The sequence below is a fragment of the Heloderma suspectum genome, chromosome 1, assembly GCF_057233095.1.
Source record: "Heloderma suspectum isolate Gila_16-S chromosome 1, 16-S_ref, whole genome shotgun sequence".
NCBI classification, from domain to species: Eukaryota; Metazoa; Chordata; class Lepidosauria; order Squamata; family Helodermatidae; genus Heloderma; species Heloderma suspectum.
Genome location: NC_139458.1, coordinates 321,024,062 through 321,046,317, shown reverse-complemented (window position 1 = coordinate 321,046,317; position 22,256 = coordinate 321,024,062). Strand labels below are relative to the sequence as shown.

The window sequence follows — 22,256 nt, the reverse complement described above, 5'->3', positions numbered from 1 at the left end:
AGCATCCTCCAGTCTGATGCCTCCAGATGTCACTGGACAATTCCAATACCATCCCTCAGCATTGGACATGCTGTTTGGGGTTGATGGAAATGGTAGCCCAATAACATCTGGCAGGCACCAAATGGGGAGGCTGTTCTACATTATAGCTCAGCTCATTCACAGAACTTACGATGAACGAACCATAGATCACTTTGTGTTGGGGGGGGGGGTTGGGACAATTTGTGACATATAAAAATTAACCTATGCTACGATAGAAGGTGCGAATATTTCAATGCCTTTGTAGGCAATTTCTCGTTACTGTGTTCGTCAATGAAATACCATAGAGTAGCCAACACTTGGTTTTTCTACCTGATCAATGCTTGCCTGTGAATCCAATGGTCCAAGGGCCCCAAACTCAATCTGAACTGAGAACTGCATTCAATGAACTACTTATTTTAAGAAAACAATCTGGGTTAGGGTTGTTAAGTCTTCATCCAGAGACTATGCCTATTCCTTTAAATACAACAAGGCCCTGAGAGAGAATGAAGCTGCTGTTCATCTTACCTTGTTTCTCCACCAAACAAGACCTCTCCACCCATTAAGTAGAGAGGCTTGTATGAAGGAATGTGGCAGCAAGCACGGTGTTTTTATCCTCTTTCATGCCTTGGAGCAATTAAAGGTAAAGACACCATCTCTAGGTAACCCCAGGCTAGGTCCCTGTTTAGCTGGACTATGCTGAGTAATACATTCCTGCAGGCTTAATTTTTCAAGAAAAAAACCTGATTACTATAAAAAGGCAAACTATCCTTTAAAAAAATCTTTGCAACTCAAAAGGATATTGGGCAAGAGGACTTTGAGATCCAAGGCTAAACTGCAAAAAATTCTCAGAGAAAAACTCATTCATAGAAAGGGGAGGAAAAGCAACTGAACATGTAAGATACTACAATATCCCTAATACTATTGATACAAGAAGTAATGCTCTAGGAAGTCCACCTGATGCTGCTCTGTTTGTTCTAAAAATACCAAGCGATGCTGTCATCTTGCAAGAGTGTGCTATCCCATAATTTTGGCATTGGTAGGAACAGCAAGTTTCCAATTATCTTTGCTGAATCACATGATCAGCATAATGGCCCTTAAAAAGCATACAGAAAATCTCAAATAACAGATGGCCTATTATTATATTACACTGTTATATTGTATTATATCAGGCATCCACAAATCCACTCACCAGCTTGCCAGGGACAAATGCCTGTAGTTCTCTGGTGAGAAATAAATAGATCTCCTCCCCAACGCTCTCTATTGTGTTGCGTTTGGCGAAGGTAAGAAACAGCAGGAATCCCTTCAGACCAGTGGCGGAGACTCTTGCTGATCTTACCTTAACTGTCATTAGCATATCCCACCTCTAATGAAAGAAGGCTCCACCTCTCTCCCAAGCCTTCTTTGTATACCAAAAGACCCTGGGAAGAGGAAGGGTGGGTGGCAACCTCAAGTAATGTTTGGCTATTGAGCTCAGCCACAATGTATGGGCTATATTATAATATTAGTAATTGATTTGTCCCCATCTATTTTTTTCACCAACTCTTCCAGCACAGATTATATATCTACATTGATATAGATATAAACAAACTAACTTTGCCTACAAGTAATGCTATAATTTGTAATATAATATATGATCAACACTTCTACAGAATTGTTTAAAACAAGTGATTCCTACTATATTTTCTTTTGTTTTCAATTTTGTTTTCTTGCATATGGGCAGTATCCAACAGTGTCATTCTTTTGCTAGTGCAAATGACATTGTGCTAGCAGAAATTAGGTTCCGTACTATGCACAAGAGAAGAATCCAACTAAAGGTACGTTTGTGCAAGCAGCTGTAATGCTTGTGCAAATGTAATGCACAACTGCTTGTGCAATGGAAAGATTTGGTGGAGCTCCGCTAGCACTATTTAAGTTTGTGGAATGACACTGTTGGATACTGCTCATTGTTTAGAAAAATGCATTGATTTATAAGAAATCTTTAAAATTATAAATAAAATATGTATTATATATTCAACAGTCTCTCTTAACTTAGTTTTGCAAAGGAAATGGGAGTTGCAATTCCCTCTCTTACAGGCCAGTGCTATGTGTTCTTACTTGGATCTAAGTCCCACTGAGTTCAGTGGAGCATTCTCCATTGTGTGATTAGGATGGCAGCCTTAATTGTTAACATATAACAATTAATTACTTGCAATGCACTTGAATGGTAGACTTCTAGTATGCTAGAATGAACTTCTTAACCAGGTGTTCACTCTGGTTAACATGGGGAGAGAATTTATTTAAGTCAAGGGATGAACTGTATGAACTCCCATGAGCATAATGATTCTTCCTTCCTGCTTGGTGACTTATTCTAGTTCCACTATTGTTTGCCACAAGATGTCTGTTTGCCAGAAGAGCAACTATTGACCATCAAGGCACACCTGCCAATTACATGGCACTTTGTAGGAAGTGAAATTCTAGGACTTCTGGTAGTCAAGGCAGCTCTCGAATCGTGGCTGGCAGGAGTCACTGAGAAGCTTGCGTCTTTCTGAAGAAGTACCAGAGTTTCCTTAGGTAGGCCTTTGACAACCAAGACTATACACTCTCATAATATTTCCCCCCAATAATAGCAAACCATCTATGTTTTTCACTCCAGTTGAGAATGTGTTACTATCCAAGGCCAAGTGCTACAATAATTATAATATCTGGGGCAAATTTTTGTCAAAAATATGCCACCCTAGCCCCCAAGCTTACCAGGTTTTGCAGAGATTCACATGATACCCAAAGGTTTTTGCCTGCAGGAGCAAATAGGAGCTAAAGAGATGTGTGTGTGTGTGGTGTGCATGTATGATTTTAATGAAGAAGATGGCATAGAGATAAAGGATTAACCTCCCCATCCACCACACCAAGTTCCTGATCCAATTCGTGGTCCCCACAGCTCCTTTAAAAAAAAAAATTTCAATCTTGCAGGAGATCCTAATCATGGATCTCTGGCTCCAAATGTCCTGTCTGTGAAGATCTGTCTGTTATTGCAAAGCATTCTTTATTATTCCAGAATAACAGGGCTGGGTGTCACATGAAGACACTGGCTGGGTTTGGAGGACGCATCATGGCTCATCGTGGGTTATTTAACCGACAGTGAGCTGTGGTGTCCGAGGGTGCCATACTGCATATTCAGCCCCCCCTCAGGGGTTGTTGTGTCATGCAAACCTGGCAAACATGAGTTATGTGAGGGTTGTTTAACTCGACACAACATCCCCTGCGCAGGGTTGCATATTCAAAATGCTGCCTGCATGCACCATGCATGTGCTGTAGCCTCACCACACAGTGGGCTGTTGTGTTGTGCAAACAGCCCAACTATGATTTCACCATCAAATCAGATGTTTCCCCTTCTCTATTCCCTCCCCTCTGCCCCTGAACCTGCTTTTTATAACATCTTGACTATTTTAAGAGATTTGGAGATCTTGAAAACCTGCTCATTATTTGTGATCCTTTGGTTGGCCTAATAAAGGTATTACACTAATATGGGTTTTGGAATTATACTTATGGTAAACACTGCTACTTTTGTGTTTTTTGAGTCATGTGAGACACTGTGGATGTCCTTTTCGTAGGATACGCCTACATTTCCCTCTGTGGCTGGAAGAGTAGGTTGGGGGAGGCAATTTTGACCCCCAAACCCAGACTGATTCCCAGGTAACATCTGATTTGGCTGTCAACTGCTAATTGTTCATAGTGTCTCTGCTGTGCTACAGATGACAGGAAAGAAGAATATGTGATAGCAGATCTGCAATAAAAGCTTCACACAAACAGGCTACAATGAGATGATTACTATATAATACTGAAAAAAATCAGCCTTAGGTTAACTGATCACATGAATTATCACCAACATTACAAAAGAAACATTTAGCTTTTTCTGTCATCCTTGTTGATAATTCAATTCCCTTTTCTCACAATGCAATTTCATGGCAAACCAACTACTGTGAGAAATAAATGACATAAGCAAAGACCCTTGTGTGTCAATTCACACAATTTGAGGCAGTGTTTTTTTAGGGGTGGGGAGAAAATCCCAAGTGGGAAGAGCCAAGGAGAAACCAGTCTTGTGAAGAGGTTCAGCATATCAGACAGATTAGTTTCACCATCTGAAGATGTATTATTACAGTAGTAATCGTGCTCAATACGAGAGGAACCGCAGGTTCAGAGATTTGGTGAATAAGGTTGGGTGAACAGCAACAGGCACAAATCTATCACCTGTGATAATATACTTGAGTACCTCTATATCAGAATCCTCTCTAAACAGGCTATGTTACCCCATCAGCATGCACTAGGGAACTGATTGTGTGTAGGGTCCATGAATAAGACCACTATACATCTTTTAAGATGTGTCTGTAGAGATCTTCTTGTAGAAGAGTGAAATTGTGTCAGCCCTTACTTACTGCTATGGTAAGTCCTTACCGCATAATTGGAAGGCATAATATACCCCCCAATTTGGTCTGGGATGTTTGTTGTAAAGGCTGTATTTGTCATTTTTAAAAACCATATTTATATATAGCAAAGTACAGTCTACTGAAGTCTACTGAATGCCAACAGACTAAACATTGCTAACCTGCTTTGCCCATTTTCCCCTCTTTGCATAAATCCTTCAGCCTGGAACCCAACTCTGTGATGAAGCTTGCTTAGCACCAGTGAAGTTTCCCACATTCAGAGTGACAACATTCTGGGCTGAGATGAGGGAATCAAAGTTAAAATCCAACCCGTCTGCATCCATGAGTTCGCTGCGGATAATGGATTCCATGTCGCACTCCAAACTCCCATTGAAAATATCCAGGTCCAAATCACTGGGGAATTTATCATGCCCCATGACTGGAAGGCTCACACTGTTGGAATACAAAGAAGAGCCTGAAGGAGAGTCAGAAAGTGATTGCATAGACTGGTTGGCAGGTGACTGTTGCTGGTGTTTTGCCGACCCAATGTTGTTTGTGTCACTTAAGCCCATGGTACCAACAGAATTCGACAAGGCACGACTGCCACTGAGAGAGGAATTCTGGGATTGATGCTGGTGGTGAAGCAGATTCTGGTTGACCAAACTGCCCTGGCTTGGTTGAGCAGCAAATGACATCATTGGATCATTCCGGAGCATAATATTCCTGCGTACATTTTGGGCAGACACGGCTGTGCTAGCTTGCGACATGAGTGGATCGGATTGAGTCATCATGACATCACTGTGGCTATGTGAATCTGATGCTAGTAGATCCTGCAGTGTTTGGTTATTGTAGTGCGAAATGGAAGAAAATGTAGCTTGCTTGTTCTCTTGGATGGTTTGCATGGGAGACTGACGGAGGGAATTCAAAGAGGATGGCCCAAACACAGCATTATTGAAAGTACTCGATGGAGAACCAAGACCTGAACCTTTGGAGCCATATGGAAAACTCGAGCTTCTTTGCATGAGTCCCCCTGTGGGTGACTGCTGGGAAGAGGGAAGAGTTATATTGTCCAGAAGGTCATCCATAAGGTTATCTGTCAGACCATCGTTCAAGTTCATGGTGCCTGCCATATCAGTCAACCTAGGCAGCTCAACATTACAGGGCTTGTTTACTGATGGGGACATGCTGGGTGGACTACTGTACAACATGGGGGAAAGTGGAGCATCATCATCTTGGACCTCATCTAGCTCAGTACTTGCCAATATTGGCGACAAACGGCCACTTATCGTACTGGCATTTGAGTTTGTACGGGACCGGAAATCTGTCCATGTGTCCAGCTCATCGCTGCTGCGTGAGGTTGGGCTACCTGGCCACTTGGAAATCTGGGAGGGGCTGTCTTCGGTCGTTTCCTGTGCAGCTTGTAGGGCTGCTTTCTTCTTAGCTGCTCTTCCTCGGCTCTTTGTGTACTTGTTGCTGTTGTCCATTGAAACAGCGCGTCTCCGTGGTGCTTTCCCACCTTTCCCACCATCTGGGTTGATCATCCACCACGAACTTTTCCCAGTTCCTTCATTCTGTACTCTGATGAATCGGCTATGGAGGGACAAGTTGTGCCTGATCGAGTTCTGCAAGAACCACACAAAAAAGGACAAGATTTAGATAGGGACACATTTCCTTTGTTCATCTCAACAATACCGAACATGTAAAAACTGTTTAAAGAAACTGCTTTTCCTTCTTCTACTACAATAACAACAACTACAACGACTATTTTAGCATTTACTTAGTGCTAATAGTGTACAAGGCACTGCATTGAACACTAATGTGGCCCATGCTTATCATGAAACACTGGATCTGTGGAGTTCCCTGGAAAAGTGTGTTCAGCATTGATGCCATTGTCATAAGTGTGTGGTTTATGAGATTCAATATCATTGTCTATACAACTTTAATATGTCTTCCCCACCTCCCAAATTCATTCATAGTGTTCATTCACTAAGGGAGAACTCCTTCCTTTCCTTTATTAAATATAACTTCCCATTAAAATACTTCACTGAGATAGTGTGATGTTTACTGATGCATCAGTACATTGCTAGAAACCAAGATAGTTAACAGAGATATGCTGTGATTCTAAGCACCTGTATTTAAAAACCAGTTTTGCAAAAAAAATTATTTCCAAGTCAGTGTGTTCAAAATCAGGGCCTGAAATATGTTTGCCATCTTTTAACCCAATGGTCTTCTGCAAACAGCACCAATTGTACTTATTTATCCCATGGTAACTGCATTCGTGATTTATTTCCTTGTCCTTCCCTTTCCTTTAGTGGCATCTAAATTAAGTAACTGGCCTAGGACTCTGCTACCCAGCACATTCTGGTACGTTTCCAAAGAAGACTTGCTATTATATGCAGCACAGCCACCTATTAAGTTACAAAGAACCAGTGAACCTGTAAAAAGGTCCAGCGATGCCAAGTTCCAGCCAGTTGCCATGAGAAATATAGGATGTAAAAGCACCATTGATGTGATTATAACTCCCTCCACTAAATGGAAAAAAATTATACCCATTGCCTAGAAATCTCTATGCCATTTAAGTCATGGTAGGGTGGATTAACCTCATGAAAAAGACAATGGGCTACTAGATAAAAAAAAGCAATTTCCATCAACTCTATTGAGAAGTGCCTTAAGTTTACACTAGTAGGAAAGAGAGAGGGAGGGAAGGAGGGAGGGAAGGAGGGAGAGACAGAATTGGCTCTAGATTCTATACTTAAAATATAGCCCAGAGTAGTGTTTTTGAATTTGTTAAATAATGTTATAGAATTTTGAAGGCATGCTGTTCTTGGCCCAAACCTTGTACAGTGCTGTATGCTTAAATGTGAAGATAAAGAAGTTTTTAAAACATTGGCAAACGTCATTTGTAGCTATGTGGAAAAGACAAATACATGTCTTCTGTCACCATATTTTGAAAACAGAATGGCAACAAGAGTTCACAAATTGTTTTCTTTAAAAAACAAACAAACAAACAAACTATACCACAGGGATTGTCATTTAAGGTGGATGATTCACACTGGTATCTATACCATTGACATAAAGGGGGAAGACAACATTAAGTAGATGGAAGTCATCTGGTGTGTGTCAAGAAATACAGTTAGTGCTTTTTTCATTCCGTTGTCAGTATATTAAAAAAAAACGAAGTTTTGTCTGAAGCCAGGTCTATTAAAGAAAAAAGCCAAGCCCAAGTTCTTCACGCTTCTATGCACAGCAGACATATATTGGACTATCACTTTAAGAAAACAAAAATCCACACCAGCTGCTTTTCTTTCTTTGTAAGCAAAAATGCACAGCTCCAATAAAGAAGGCTCTGGAGTGTTTTCTTTTTCACTTTGCCAGCTAATGGCTCTGATTCAGAGCCCTGTGAACACTCTGATGGGTACACAGAGTTTCTATGTGAGCGAGCTTCTCTGTTCACTTAACTGGAGGGATAAGCTCTGTGCCTGCTCTCCTCTTTGAGCATAGCACTGTCTCCTCCATTGAAATGAATGGGCAAGCTATTTGGGGAAGGAGAGCTCCATATACGCACTTGAGCTCCCACACTCACAGCAGAATCACCGCATCAGGGAGCATATATATTTTTAAAAAGTAGAATTTAATTTTAAGGGCCAGAGAATCCTTTTACAAGACCATTGTCACGGTTAAACACTTGCCTTTAAGTAGGAGAGCCAATATGGCTGAGAGGATTTTGGACAGGGAGTTCTTGGTACAAATCCAACCCCAGCTATGGTCTAACTAGGTAGTCCTGGCTATGTCAATATTTTCTGTAGTTCCCCATGTTTAAAAATGAAAATATATCAACGGCCTGTTTCACAGGATTATTATGAGGGTAAATAAACACTTTAAAACATGTATATTGCTCTGTATTTTAAAATGCTATAAAACTGGTTCAACGCCCACTTTCTCTACCAGCAATGCCAAATGGAAGGAACTATCTGAGCTGGCTTTGAACATAACGGGATGGATGGGGGGGGGGGAATGCTAGGTCCCTAAAACAATACATGGTGCTGACATCCCACCAGCGCCATGTTTCCTGAAGACTTAGGAGGAAAACCAGAGGCTAACATATCAGAACAGAAAAAACAAGAACTAGGATTTAGTCACTGTGTGTGCCATATTTCTTGGCAGAAAGGAAGGGTACAATCAATCAAATAAATAAATAGGGTTTATTTAATGAGGTGAGGGGGAAGAAAGCAAGAGGAACAATTCAGGTAGGTAAGCAATTTAAAGTAAGACTCTAAGCAACTAAGCAGGAGTAGGTGGAGGCCCGTAAAGGAGTTTGACCCTGGTGACATCTTTCAGAGCCTCTTGGTCCTCTCTCTGGCAGGTGTAAGCCTCAGGCTTTGTCACATATGCTAGCCATGGAGCAGCTGCTGAATAAAAGCTGCTGTGTGAGGGCAGAAGGTAGTTGCTCTCTCCTCCACGGTCTTGCCTTTGTAGCCCCTGCCTCTCTGTAATCTCCTAAACCTTTCTGTCCTCTCTCCAATCTTCAACTTGCCTGTGGATCACCTCAGAACTTTCTCCCAATCTCCAACTCTCCTAAGGGTCAAACAAATGTTACTTTTAATAATAGTATACAGCGAGATCTGTTCTTCTTCTTGCTCAAAAGCAGGTGTGATGGGCCAAATCTGGATGCCCAGCCCTGTGCCTGCAATTTGCATACAGAAAAAGAAGCCTCCAATCACTTCAAGGTGGCCTTTTTCCTAGGAAAACTGAAGGCGCATGTGGTTGGGTGTGACCCAGACTGGGACCATAGTGGGAGGCTATGGATTAAAGGATTAAAGCCCTCGTTGCCCCCCTCTCCATACGAGGGCCCTGATCCAACTGAGAAAAGACAGGGCTGACAGATTGAGGGTCCTGATCTGCATCGGGTCCCCTGCACTTATTTTTGAGTAAGAAAAAAGAATAAGACATAGTTGCTTCCAGTGTATTTTGGCTCTCAGAGCGAACACTTCAGTCATCTTTGGTAGCTCCTAAGGGCCAAAAAGGGGTTTTGCGCTAGGCATCCCACATGGGGCTAGGCCGCACTGGCTATATTATGATAGTGGAAGGGGCTGGACTATTAATTTACTGAACTATAGAGTATTCATGCAAATATGACCCTAATGAATCTACAGGCAAATTATAACAAAGGAGTAGGAGGTTAGGCCTATGCTAAGTGATCCAACCTCACTTTCAGTTTTGTGCTCCAGTTAATACTATTGTTGATGCCGCTATGAAATTTCTTGGGGACAGTTAATATTAGATGATTACTGAATGAGAGTAGTTTACCTAGGGCTAACATATCCCTTGCAGTGTCATTCCCCTCCCGAGCATTTACAGACCATTTGAAACCAGTCTTAGCCAAGCTTAATGAACCCCAACAGCCATCTTTTCATCTTAAATCCCTCCTCCCCAGTTTCGACAAGACACCTGCATTTTCCAAATTCAAGGGCAACTTTGCATTCTGAGATTAAGCTTGTCCAAATGGCCCAAAACACTAGGGATCCCTTTAAGACAGAGGCAGGCAACCTGGTGCCCTCCAGATGTCTTGGACTACAACTCCCATCAGCCCCAGCCAGCATAACCTATCATAAGGGATTGTGAGACTTGTAGTTCAAACCAGGTGGGGGGGGGCTGCTCCAAGGAATGGGTCCAGCCCCAAGGGGCCAAACCAGATGCGATGCTAATTGCATGGATGCAATTCACAGGCACTATGTAAAAAGAACCTGTATGAAGCCTGAGCGGAGTTGGGACTGTAGTGGGCAGACAGAGGGAATTTAACTTACTGCGCCAGTTCACCACGACAGCCCATTGTGGGTTAATTTACCCACAAGGAGCTGCAGTCTGTGCTGGCTGCCATTATTAATATGCAAGCCTGGCCAGGGATTGACATGACTTGTTGTGCCATGTGAACCCAGCCTGCAGGGGTTGAGGGTTAAACAAACCATGGGTTATGTGAAGGTTGCTTAACCCTCAGATAAGCTCCGCTGCCCAGGTTTGCATGACATAATAACCCTTGGCTGGGGCTTGCATATTCATAATGGAGGACAGCATATGGTGTGGCACCCCTAGGGTTAATTAACCCATGATGGGCTGTTGTGTCATCCGAACCAGGTCTCTCTCTCTCTGCCATGGTCCTGACAAAAGTCTCCTCTCTGAAGCTGCTCCTTGTATTTCAGGGGAAGCTCCCATTGGCATCAATGGAGGCTTTCCTTGAAATGCATATAGAAACTTCAGAGTGGCAGGGAGAGAAAGACAAAAACATACATGTTTATTGCATTCATGCAGTTAACAACATGTCTAGTTTGGCTGTAGAAGATTAGCCTTCTCTCCAACCCCCAGAAAAAGCCACTCTTTAAAAAAAGGATTACCTTTCAAGGGACAAGTATCAATGGGTGTGCATTATATCTCAATTGCTTTGTTCATTCATAGATCTCCTAAGGAGGATGGAAGGACCATGGAGGATGTTCTCTCAAGGCTGTTTACATTGTTTCGCTGATTTGATCTGGACTACTAATTGCCCTTCCTATTTCAGGATGCCATTTGAAAGTGTTTCATTTGTTTTCTTCTTTAGTGGAGGAAAATTGGCAGACCCTCTCCTGCAAGAATTTCCTCACTCCTCCTAGCTCAGTGTCTGTTTCAGTCTCTTCCATACCGTGTTTACCTTATGGAGCTTGCCCATTAATTCAGACACCAGCTGCAAGTGCCTCAACTGGAACACAGAGGCTTTTTTGTCTGGGATCAACATGTGGTATCAATTTATCATTCCCAACAACGCAACAAGGAATCCACTCACTTTAAAAATAAAAAGAGCTGTGTGATTTAACTCTTAAAAGCCACCCCCCTTCTATATATTTTTTTAAAAATAAACCTACAGATTAGCAAGATGAGATACAGCTGGTAGATGTGGAATCCTTGTTACATGACTGCCTGGCTGGGTGAGTTTAGTTCACATTATGTACCAGTTCATTTGCTATCCCAGAGAAAAGCTACTAATGTATAGCACTACATACAGCTACAACGATGACCTTTTGTAGATTAACGCAGGAGTTTATTTTCACAAGAGGGTCATTTGGAAGTGATGAATTATAAATCAGCAGCACCATCTCACTAGCCTACAAACACTGGTAATATTCCCTTAGTAGACTGTTGTAATATTTTAGAGCCTTATGGAATGCTGTACACTAAATCTCATCAAGAAAGACTGCAGGGAGAAAAAATAATGTTGAAACACATGTTTGTAGTCCTTTTCGTGAGATTTATAAACAATTCAAGTTGGGAAATCATTTGATGAAAACCACCTGAAAAACAGCCTATGCATGGCAAATGCTCCATGTGGTGGTGGTGATCATTCCCCGCTGCCTATAGTGTTTCCATGCTCTTGCCTAGGTGGTCATGTGAAGAATCTCCTTGTAGTGGGGGCAATCCTCTACATTTATCAGCCATCATAGGAAATAGCTGCCACATGGTGGCTATTTAAAGAAGCCTCCATGTAGAGGGAGGAACCCAGGCAACCTGGTGCCCTCCAGATGTTTTGGACTACAGCTCCCATAAGTCCCAGCCAGCATGGCTAATGGTCATGGATTATGAGAGTTGCTGTCCAAAACATCTGGACCCTGCCATAACCTGTAGATCCAGATAAGGTGCTTTTGATGTGGCCAATTATTGAAAGTAATTTTGAAAAATGAAGGCCTAGAAAATGGTATGTTATAAAAGTTGTTTCATTGTCCTTTTTAAAAGTAGTACTGAGTAGTACTGAAGAAAATAGTATAGCTTATTGGGTATTATGAGGTTTCGTTTTCTGGTTTTTATTCAGTGTCAGCTATACCCATTTTTTAAACTGTTTTACAGGCATAGGTTGTGCATAGGCTCCTGCTTAAGTAGCAATGATGGGTTCATTATATTATTCAAGCTCTGATCCAGGAAAAGAGCTCAGTGTGTGCAAGCAGTACTTTATACCAGCGGCCAATACAGATAAATATGCACACATACCAGGGAAGGAGTATAGCTCAGTGGTGGAGCATATAATTTGCAGGCACAAAATTTCTAATACAATTTCCAGGTAGGACTAGAAAAGACTCCTGTCTCAAATCCTGAAGCTCAGGGGTTGACAACATTTTGGCCCTCTAGTTGTTTTGACCTACAAGTCCCATCATTCATCACCATTGGCTATGCTGATGGGAGGTGTAGGCCAAAACATCTGGAGAGCCACATGTCACCTACCCCTGTTAGAGAGCCATTGCCATTCAGTGTAGATCAGCTCCCCCAAACTGGATCTCCAGATGTTTTTGGACTACAACACTCATCACCCCTGACCACTGGCCATGCTGGCTATGGCTGATGGGAGTTGTAGTCAAAAACATCTGGGAGAACTCAGGTTGGGGAAGGATGTACTGAGCTAGATGGACCCATGGCTTGACTCAGCTTCCTATATCCCTTCCCATACATTGAGATCTTCTGGGGATGCCCTCAGTGGGTCCCTGCTGAGTGTGCCTGCTGTTGGAAGTACTGCAAGAGACTGTAAACTGAGGATACCTGCCTGGTGGGGGCGCTCCAGTTGTGCAAATCCCTGCCCCAGGAGGATTGCCTTTCTCTTATCTTCAAAATAAGTAAAAAAACAAATGGTGAGGATGGCTTCTTTTTCAGAGAGCACTTGAACTTTAAGTTTAATTCAGAGTCAGAGATAACTGGTTTTAGCTGAACTTCGCTGGTGTTTATGGCTGTTGCCTTGGAACTTATCAAAGGTCTTTTGCATTGTGATTTTATTGATTTTAATGTTTTAATTTTTGCGAACTGCCCAGAGAGCTTCGGCTATTGGGCGGTATAGAAATGAAATGAGTGAATGAATAAATAAATACACAAATAAATAAATAAATAAATAAATGTTATTGGTTTTGTTGTTATTATTGAAAACTGCTTTTGGAGTTTGAGATGTAGTCTAGAATTCTAAGGAATGAATGAGGGTGCACGTGCACATCTATACTGCATCCTGATATGTCCTTCACTGAAGTGGCTGGATGAGACTTTAGATGAAGATGGGTATCCATCATCTTTAGACACTTACAGGAAAACTGTGGAATTAATTGTGTTCAACTACAACTGATTCAGGGCTAGAATATCTAAATCAGTCTGCTGAGTCCTCTCTCTCTCTCTCATGACATTTTAAACTGCTGCAATAAACAAACCCACCCTGGCTGAAAATAAAATATAGCATCTGGGAACTGGCTGAACACATCAGACTTTCAGTTAGCAGCACCATTTCCAGTTATCCTATAGACAGCCTTCCACTGACCACAGGAGACTTCTAATAAGTAACATTTGTTCAGCGTGCAGAGAGCCCTGCTGCTTGCTGTTTACTTTTTTTCCACTGGGAAGGTGTGTGTGTGGGGGGGAATACAGGGAGAAACGTCACTGTCGATAATCTAAATGCTGCAATTCTCAAAAGTCTGAGCAAAAAGGGGTGGGGGAGTCAAAGGATTAAACAGGGGGGAAATCAGGCCCAATCACTCATTTTGAGGAAACATGCCAGTTGTGCTCCATTTATGAGGAACTTCAAGGGGAGAGATGGCAACGGTTAAATGGCTGTGTGGCGTTTATTTTTCAAATTTAGAAACTGTCTCAGTAGCTCCTAGCCCAGCTGTTTTTGTTCTTGGAAAACTACAGAGAACATTCCATTCCACTCCGCCAAACCTGCACTTCCGGCACACACTGGACATTGGAAGCAGCTCTCACAGACACATCCCCCCCTCACCCCCTGGCCTGTACACTGTCTTTTGACCACGTGCCCCACAAATTCCTGTTAGTACTAGGCTGCATGCGTGCATCTGTGATTCCATTATGAAGGCCTGCTGGTATTCCAACACATGTACAGAGCTTCTGTCATGCAGCTTCTTCTTATACTGTAACATCAGGGGCTGCTCTATATACAGAGGCCTGCAAGGAACCATTCTTGGTATTGCAGGGAATGGGGAAGCCCTCTAACATGCGGGATCTCCATGCATGCAGGAAAGTGGATGGCCTGAAATGATTACATGTATTTTCTAAAATTTTACATCTACTTTAAAGCTGACTAGGCCAATGGGAAAAGAAAGCATAATAACAAAAGCAAGCATGCAAACGAGGCCTGGCTTACCTCTACCTGTACATGAACTACAGTAGGACTGCAAGTGCTCCAAAGCCTTGACCAAGTTCCAGACTAACATCTTTGTCGAAATAAAACAGAGATGCTTGTAAGCATTCATGAGCTGTCTAACTGGCCATTGTAGATGTCTGTAGGAGACTATGGGCCTGGATGGACCATATGTCTGATTCAAAATGGCAGTTCTTAAACCTCTGGGATTAGCTTTGGGGCACATTGTTGGGAGAAGGTTTCTAAGAGGATCTGGAAGCCTTTCCCTGTTCTCTAGTAGGCTCTGGCTATCATAGTGTTTGCTGCTAAAACAGTGCTTTGGTGCTCACCTTCCTCAGTAAGTTATGACACATTCAAAGGCCTTGCAAGTTCAAGCCAAGTTTCCTGAGGAACGTTTGGTGAGGAACCAGTCTTCCTATGGTAGAATCAATGTGGACCTTTGCAACTTGTTCCCCTACACCTGCAGTGAGTGGAGGAACCTGACAGGGTCCTAAAGTAGGTGGCTAGGAGTCCTTTTTTACCAGAGGCCCATCCTCTACTTGAAGGTGTCCTCTGTTTGAAAGCCTGTCATGTCCAATTCCAGTGTAAAGACAGAGAGCCATAAGAACTCTTGCCCATCAACACCACCTGGACAGCAGGCATACAGGTCACCTGGTCACAGTCTTCCCCACTATGGCGAGATGTATTGTATTTCTATTTAAATTATAATAATAATTTCTAGATTTGCATTCATATATAAATTAGCATATGCAAATGTTATGCAAATCAGTGTCCTCTTTGATTATGCATTTCCAGTTTACTGGCACTTCATACATGGCCACCCACTGAAGAGGAGGGGTGGAGAGAATTGTTCTTCATGGAGGCTCAGCATCACCACCACCTCCCCATGGTTGCACAAACTGTGACAATACTAGGCTCATGGTGTGTCCACAGTCTACAATCAGCCATCTCTCTACATCAGTGCTGAGAAACCTGTGGCCCTCCAGATGTTGATGAACTCCCAGCATCACTCACCATTGGCTAGGCTGGCTGGGGCTAATGTGAATTGGAGTCCAACAACATCTGGAGAGCTACACATTTCCCAGCCCTGCCCTACACAGTTAGACCTTTAGGTGGAACATTTTAAAGCTGCAAAGATAATCTGTTTCCATGCTAGGAGAGTGACAGGTGTGGAGGCTTGTTCTTCAATCTAATGTACCTTCAGCAAACTTTGACACCCTGTGTCGTCAAAATGGTCTCCTTTACATGACATAGCCCCACTGTGGAAGCTGCTTTTCTGTAGGTCCATCTGATGGCATGCCTGGAATATGTTTAAATGCTTGTGACCACATAGTGGCAGTGGGCTGTATTCCACAGCTCCCCAAGCATCAGACCAGCTTGCTGTTTTAAGACGCAGCTCTTAGAGCAGAGTTGCTTCAGTTATGTGAAGGGAATGGGCAGTCTAGCTGTGGAATATAATAATGCAGGAGCAACATATTACCTGGATATATAAATTGATCCGAATATGCAAATTACAAAGGTTGTGTGTTGAAAATGAAAGCGACAGCAATTAAATGTTAAAATTTTCACAGATGTTAAGGGTATCCTCACGGTTTGAGAGGTGAGTTCACAGAAGCAACATTAAATCACCATTGTGCTAGTGTTCACACACAATTTTTATATAGAGAAGCTCATACCCCACTTTTTCCTAGCAATAATGCTCAGGTTCACCGAAGGAGAACAGGAATATCTGACATTCCCCATTTAATGTTTGTCGCACCGCTTCCTTTTAAGCCCTCAACATTAGTTTTATGTGAAAGATTACAGGGGTGGGTCAGGGCCAGTGCTCCTGTTGTGAAATCTACCCATTTTATTGAGTTCAGTAAGCTTTGGAAATTGTGACTAAACTAGCTACTCTGTAACAGGAAATGCTTACATTAGCATACAGGGAACACACACTAAAAACTAATCAAATCAGTGTGTCAGAAAAATTTCAAAGTGCCTGATCCTGAATTTTCATCTTGTTCATGTGCTGCATCGGACATAGCAGTGTGAGTACATAGCTACATGTTGGGTCGTGTAATGGGACAACAGCACAGGAACTGGCCTTTCCTAGGAATCTAACAGCAAAACAGCTGAAAATACTGTGTTTCTCTATGAATGTGTGACTGCTTTACACATTTTTTAAAAAAAACATGTTTTATGGGTTTTCACAATAAAAAAATGCTTCAAAGGACCCTCCCAAAGAGAATATGTGGGAGGAAAGGGTATAAGGCAGCCTTCCCCAACCTGCTGCACTCCGGATGGCCATGCTGGCTTGGGATGATGGGAATTGTATTCCAACATATCTGAATGATGCCAGGTTGGGGTAGGATAGTGTAAGGCAGCCTTTTCTAGCATGGTGGCCTGGATGTGTTGGATAGAACTCCCAGATTCTAGGAGTTCTAGTCCAAACATCTGTAGGGCACCACACTGGGGAAGGCTGATGTAAGGAATGACTGCCTGACTGAACTGTTTGGCATTTCTTCCCTGTCAACCCCAAAACAGCTATTAGCCCATTGTATCACTTTAGCATTCTACCACCTCATTTTCCTGAATATGTAGACCAACCTTCTCCAACCTGGTGCCATCCAGATGTGTTGGACTAAAAGTCCCTTCATCCCAAGCCAGCATGGCCAATGGCACCATGAAGGTTGGTGTAAACCAGGGCTAGGCAACCTGGGGCCCTCCAAGATGTTCTGGACTAGAACTCCCATTATCTCTAATCATTGGCTATATTGCTTATGGGAGTTGTAGTCCCAAACATCTGGAGGGCACTCAGTTGCCTACACTTGGTGTAGACCATTACTTCAATGGTGCTTACTCCCAGGAAAGGGTGCATAGGACTGCAGCCTTGGTCACGATTAAGGTCAGTTGCACTGGCATCCAATAGTGATTTGGGACTGCCCAGTTGGGAATCAGAGGGGTTGTTCACACAACACGCTAACCCACACTCTGTGGTTGAGTGTGGGTTGTTGTTGAACCACAGATTGTTTGTTTGAACTGTGGGTTAGCATGTTGTCTGAACCCAGGACATTTTCTGCAGGGTGGCTTATTAACCATGCTGTGTGTAGGGATGGCGGAGAATTTCTCCCCGAATCTTCGGGGGGCCGAGCGCCAACGCATTCGGCCCTCCGAAATCGGCAGTGAAATTCTCCGCCCCCCCGCCCCCCCCTCGGGATGGGACTTACCTTTGGCGAATGTCCCTCCTGGCGGTGGGTCCCGGCGGCGGTTCATTGGCCTTTCGTCGGGGGCGGGGGCGGCAGCCGGTCTTCTGACCGGCTGCCGCCGCCGCCATTACAAAGTAAAGTGTTAAAAAAAAAACCAAACCCGTGATAGGCTACGTAACGATTAACGTAGCCTATCACGGCTAGATTTCCAAAGTCAGCCATGATAGGCTACATAAATTGTTACATAGCCTATCACGGGTGACTTTGAAAAAAAAAAGCGTGTACGCAAATGGCGGCGGCGTAGACTACAGTGTAGTCTACGTAAATCTTTACAAAGACTACCAGGACCAAATAAGGAACGCAAATGGCGGCGCCCATAGGCCGCTGCCATTTGCGTACGCGCTTTTTTTTTTCCAAAGTTACCCGTGATAGGCTACGTAACGATTTACGTAGCCTATCACAGCTGACTTTGGAAATCTAGCCGTGATAGGCTACGTTAATTGTTACGTAGCCTGTCACGTTTTTTTTTTTAACACTTTGTTTCGCGGCCGGGGAGACGGGGCGCTTCTCCCCGGCCTGAATTTCGGCCGGGCGAGGTGGGAAGCCTCCCCCCCCGGCCTGAATTTTGGCCGGGCGAGGCGGGACGGCTCCCCCCCCTCGCCTGAACTTCGGGGGGAGAAGCGAAGCGCCTCCCCCCCACCGCGAAGCACCCCTGCGAAAAGGTAAGTGACTTTTGTACATCCCTAGCTGTGTGCCTTGTTAACCACCTGAACAACCCAACAACAAAATGGGTTTACAAGGTGGCTTGTTTGAGAAAAATAAGCCACACTGTATGGTTAACAAGCCACCCTGTGGAAAATGTCCTGGGTTCAGACAACACACTAACCCACAGTTCAACAACAACCCACACTCAACCACTGAATATGGGTTAGCGTGCTGTGTGAACCCAGTCCATGTAAGCAAAATGTTACATGTGTGGCCCTGAACTTCAGGGACAAAAAGTCTGCATAGTGTGTCCTCTCCCTCACCCTTAAGCAAGGCCCTCCCAATCTCTACTGACATATCTTGATCAATGGTTCCAAAAAAACTGACCATATATTACAATTGATACAACAGGGAAGGTGGCTTCCAAGTTAGGGAAAGGCAAGGCAGGTGGATCTGAACCAAAACCAAAATTCCATGCAGGATGCCTTAGAAATCTTTTTAGAACCACTATATAACAAAAAGGTAACGTGGCTATTTCTCTACTCATGATAGAGGCAAGGAAAAAAAGTGTGATTTGTGTACAAATATATAGAAAATCAAGATCAGATATACCACGTTTTCACAGGTGTGTGCAGGCCCTTCAGCGATTTGCATGACATAATAGTCCTTCTAGCCTGAGGCTTTAGGCCACCTTATGTATTGCCTTGGATCTTTCTATTATGAATACTAATCAGAAACAGGAACCCCTGTTCCATGCTATTTAAAACATGTAATTAGTTTATCATTGCACAGAGCAGCTAATCTGATTTTAAAAAAAACACCCTGGAATTTAAAATATGATACATTCCGGTTGACAACAGACAAAACACATTTCAGCTTAATAGTTTGTATCCCTTTATAAGGGGAAAAACAGCATTTGATTTTTGTGATTTTTATCATGGTTCTGTTGCATATTGTGAAACGTGTTTGTTTTACAGAAATTACTGAGTAGGAAATGTCCTCATCTAAAATTCAAGTGTTATGTTAAAACAAACCAAGTGCCATTTGTTTTTAACTTGATTTTCATGATGCTTTCATGATGTATTTCTAATTATGTCACACTAACATCTGCCCACAATTAACAGTTGTTATTAATATCTGAAAGCATCAAATGGTAAAGATGGCAGTATACAAGTTCTTAAGAGTACAATCCTATGCATATTTAGACAGAAAAAAGTCCTACAATTTCTGGCATGCCCCACCTAGCATGGGAGTGTAGGCCCTTTTTCTGCCTAAACACACATAGGGATTGCACTCTAAGTCTTTTAAAAGTGTTGCTTGACATGAATTGAATCGAGACAGGACAGATAACCATTTGTAATGCTCTCCCTTTGATCTATTCATCTCACCACTCCGGACCCCAAATCATGGGAATTTCCTTATATATTATCCCTCTGACCTTTGTTGCAAGGTTCTGAATTAGGTCCATAGCATCTAACAATACAAAATAATATTTTCAAGGAACTGGCCAAGATTATTCATAAACCTGAAGGGCTGTCACATAGAAAGGGGCAAAGGCTTGTTCTTTGCTGCCCCAGAGGGCAGAGCTAAATCTAATGGGCTTAAGTTACAAGGAGGGTAGATTTCAGTTGAACATTAGGAGAAATTTCTTGATGGCAAGAGCAGTTTGACATTGGAACCAACCACCTAGGGTGATGGTGGGCTCTCCCTCATTGGAGGTATTGGGCTAGATAGCTTCTAAAGTTCCCTCCAGCTCTCCACCTGGGCATGCTAATGCCTGAATACATGTGTTATTCAGAGTAGGCTCATATCTACAGCAAAAACTACCTTTGATACGATAATGCTGAGAAAGAGGCAATCAGAGGAAAGAAGTTGCTTAGTCACTGAATTATTTAGATCTAATACCTATTGTATCTCTAAAGCAGTGGTGCCCAAACTTTTCAGCCCAGACTTTTCCTTTTTTCCCTTTTGCTTTCCATTATTTTCCTTTTAGGTATTTTAATTGCTATCCCTCCACCTGCAGTGAGAAGCTCCCATACCCACCCCCTTTACTTCACCACACTTTGCTTACTTTTAAAAAGTGTACTCCCCTCTGCTGTCTGGCAGCAGGAACAGCAGAAGCAATCAGAACTGCACTCAGAGGGCAGAGTCATACAGCCAGTGTGGTGTAGTGGTTAGAGTGTTGGACTGGGACTCAGGAAATCTTGGTTCTAGTCCCCATTCAGTTATGAAGCTCACTGGGTGACTTTGGGCCAGTCACTGACTCTCAGCCTAACCTACCTCACAGGGTTGTTGTCAGCATAAAATGGAGAGGGGGAGGACTATGTAAGCCGCCTTGGGTTCCTTGCAAGAGGAAAAAAGGTAGGATATAAATGTAATAATGAATGAATGAATAAATAAATAAATCCCTCTGTAAGTAGCTGCCAGAATGACTTCTAAGAGACCTTAGTACCTTCAGGAATAGTGTAGTTTTTTAATTTACTAGATAGGATCCAAATGCTAATGAATTATTTTGTGATGCAAGATCACCTTGAATTGCAGTTGAACTGGAAGGGCCAGAACGGAAGGTGGTGTGGTGGATAAATATTACAAGGACAGACCCCATATGCCACTTCCATCCAGATTACTGGGGGTGGGGGGGAACGACGACACATGAGCCCCTTCATGCATCAAATGAATGTGTGGAGGGGGGCCGCATGGGCTAACCCTGCCCACATCCATCACCCTCATCCATCACCCTCTCCTGATGGACAGCTGTCTGACGTTAGTCAGAAGGAAATGTGCATGCAGAGAGCTACTACATGTGAGGAAAGACCCCGGTTGATCAGGGTCCTTCATCACGTGTGTACGTTTCCCAATTAATATCAAACTGATGTTCATCTGGGGAACTTGGCAACAATGTGCAGTGATGGTGGTGGGTGGGGCTAGCATGCTTGGCCCTGCAGCCCCCCTCTGTGTGTTCATTCAACATGTGGAAAGGGTTGTGTATACCTCCCACCACCACTCCTTTCCAAAAAACCTCTGGTAGAAAGATGGTGTAGAAACAGACAAATTAATTCTGTAATTCTTTCATAGTGATACGATATGACAAGATTGTCCAAAAGGCAGAGCTGTGCAAAGACCAGGCTCATTTAATAAATAAGGTAACCTTCCAGTATGAAAGGTTATCTTTAGATTCAAAACATCAATTGCCACTATTCTCTGCAAAGCCAAAGACATATATACAAGAGATCACCCCATTAACAAGCTATTTCAAACACAGGGATTGGTACTACACCTTCCTGTTTAACAGAAGGTCCAAAAGCAGCAAAATCTATGCACTTGCTGAATACAGAGTTACTCCAGACACAATGTTTGTACCTAAAGGATAACCCCTTGTGTGATTCTTATGGAGAAATTACTCTATCATCTCAGTGAGGACTAGGCTGAGCAGACAGCTGAGGCTTTGGTACGTTCATGAAAATAGTTGGTGTTTACTACGTAACTGGTCCTATGTATTTCTGTGGCAATGTCCACAACAGAAAAGAACGAAGGAGGGGCGATTGCACCCCTTTTTGGCTCCTTACTTCTTTTTTTGCAGCGGTAACAGCTGCCATCTTTCTCATCTGTTTTCTCAAGAGATCTGGCTGTGTTTACTAGAGGGGAGGGGTGTGTGTGTGTGTACGCACGAGAGAGAGCGCAAGCGACAGAGAGAGCGAGGAGGCTCTCTCTCTATAATGTGGGGAGAGAACTGGAAGTGTGGGGAGAGAATTTGCAAGTCACCTATACTTTTCTGTTCTTGCTACCTCTGTGGAATATGTA

The 22,256-nt window shown here is 43.0% G+C and overlaps 1 protein-coding gene across 1 annotated transcript in view; it reads right to left on the bottom strand.

Annotated features, from left to right (window-relative positions):
• The window catches only part of FOXO3 (forkhead box O3), a 153,755-nt gene that overhangs the window by 15,211 nt on the left and 116,288 nt on the right, over window positions 1-22,256 (bottom strand). The window contains exon 2 of the mRNA XM_084827236.1: window positions 4,598-6,037. Coding sequence (XP_084683362.1) covers window positions 4,634-6,037 — 1,404 coding nt within the window. The 3' untranslated portion in view covers window positions 4,598-4,633. The remainder of the gene's footprint in view (window positions 1-4,597; window positions 6,038-22,256) is intronic.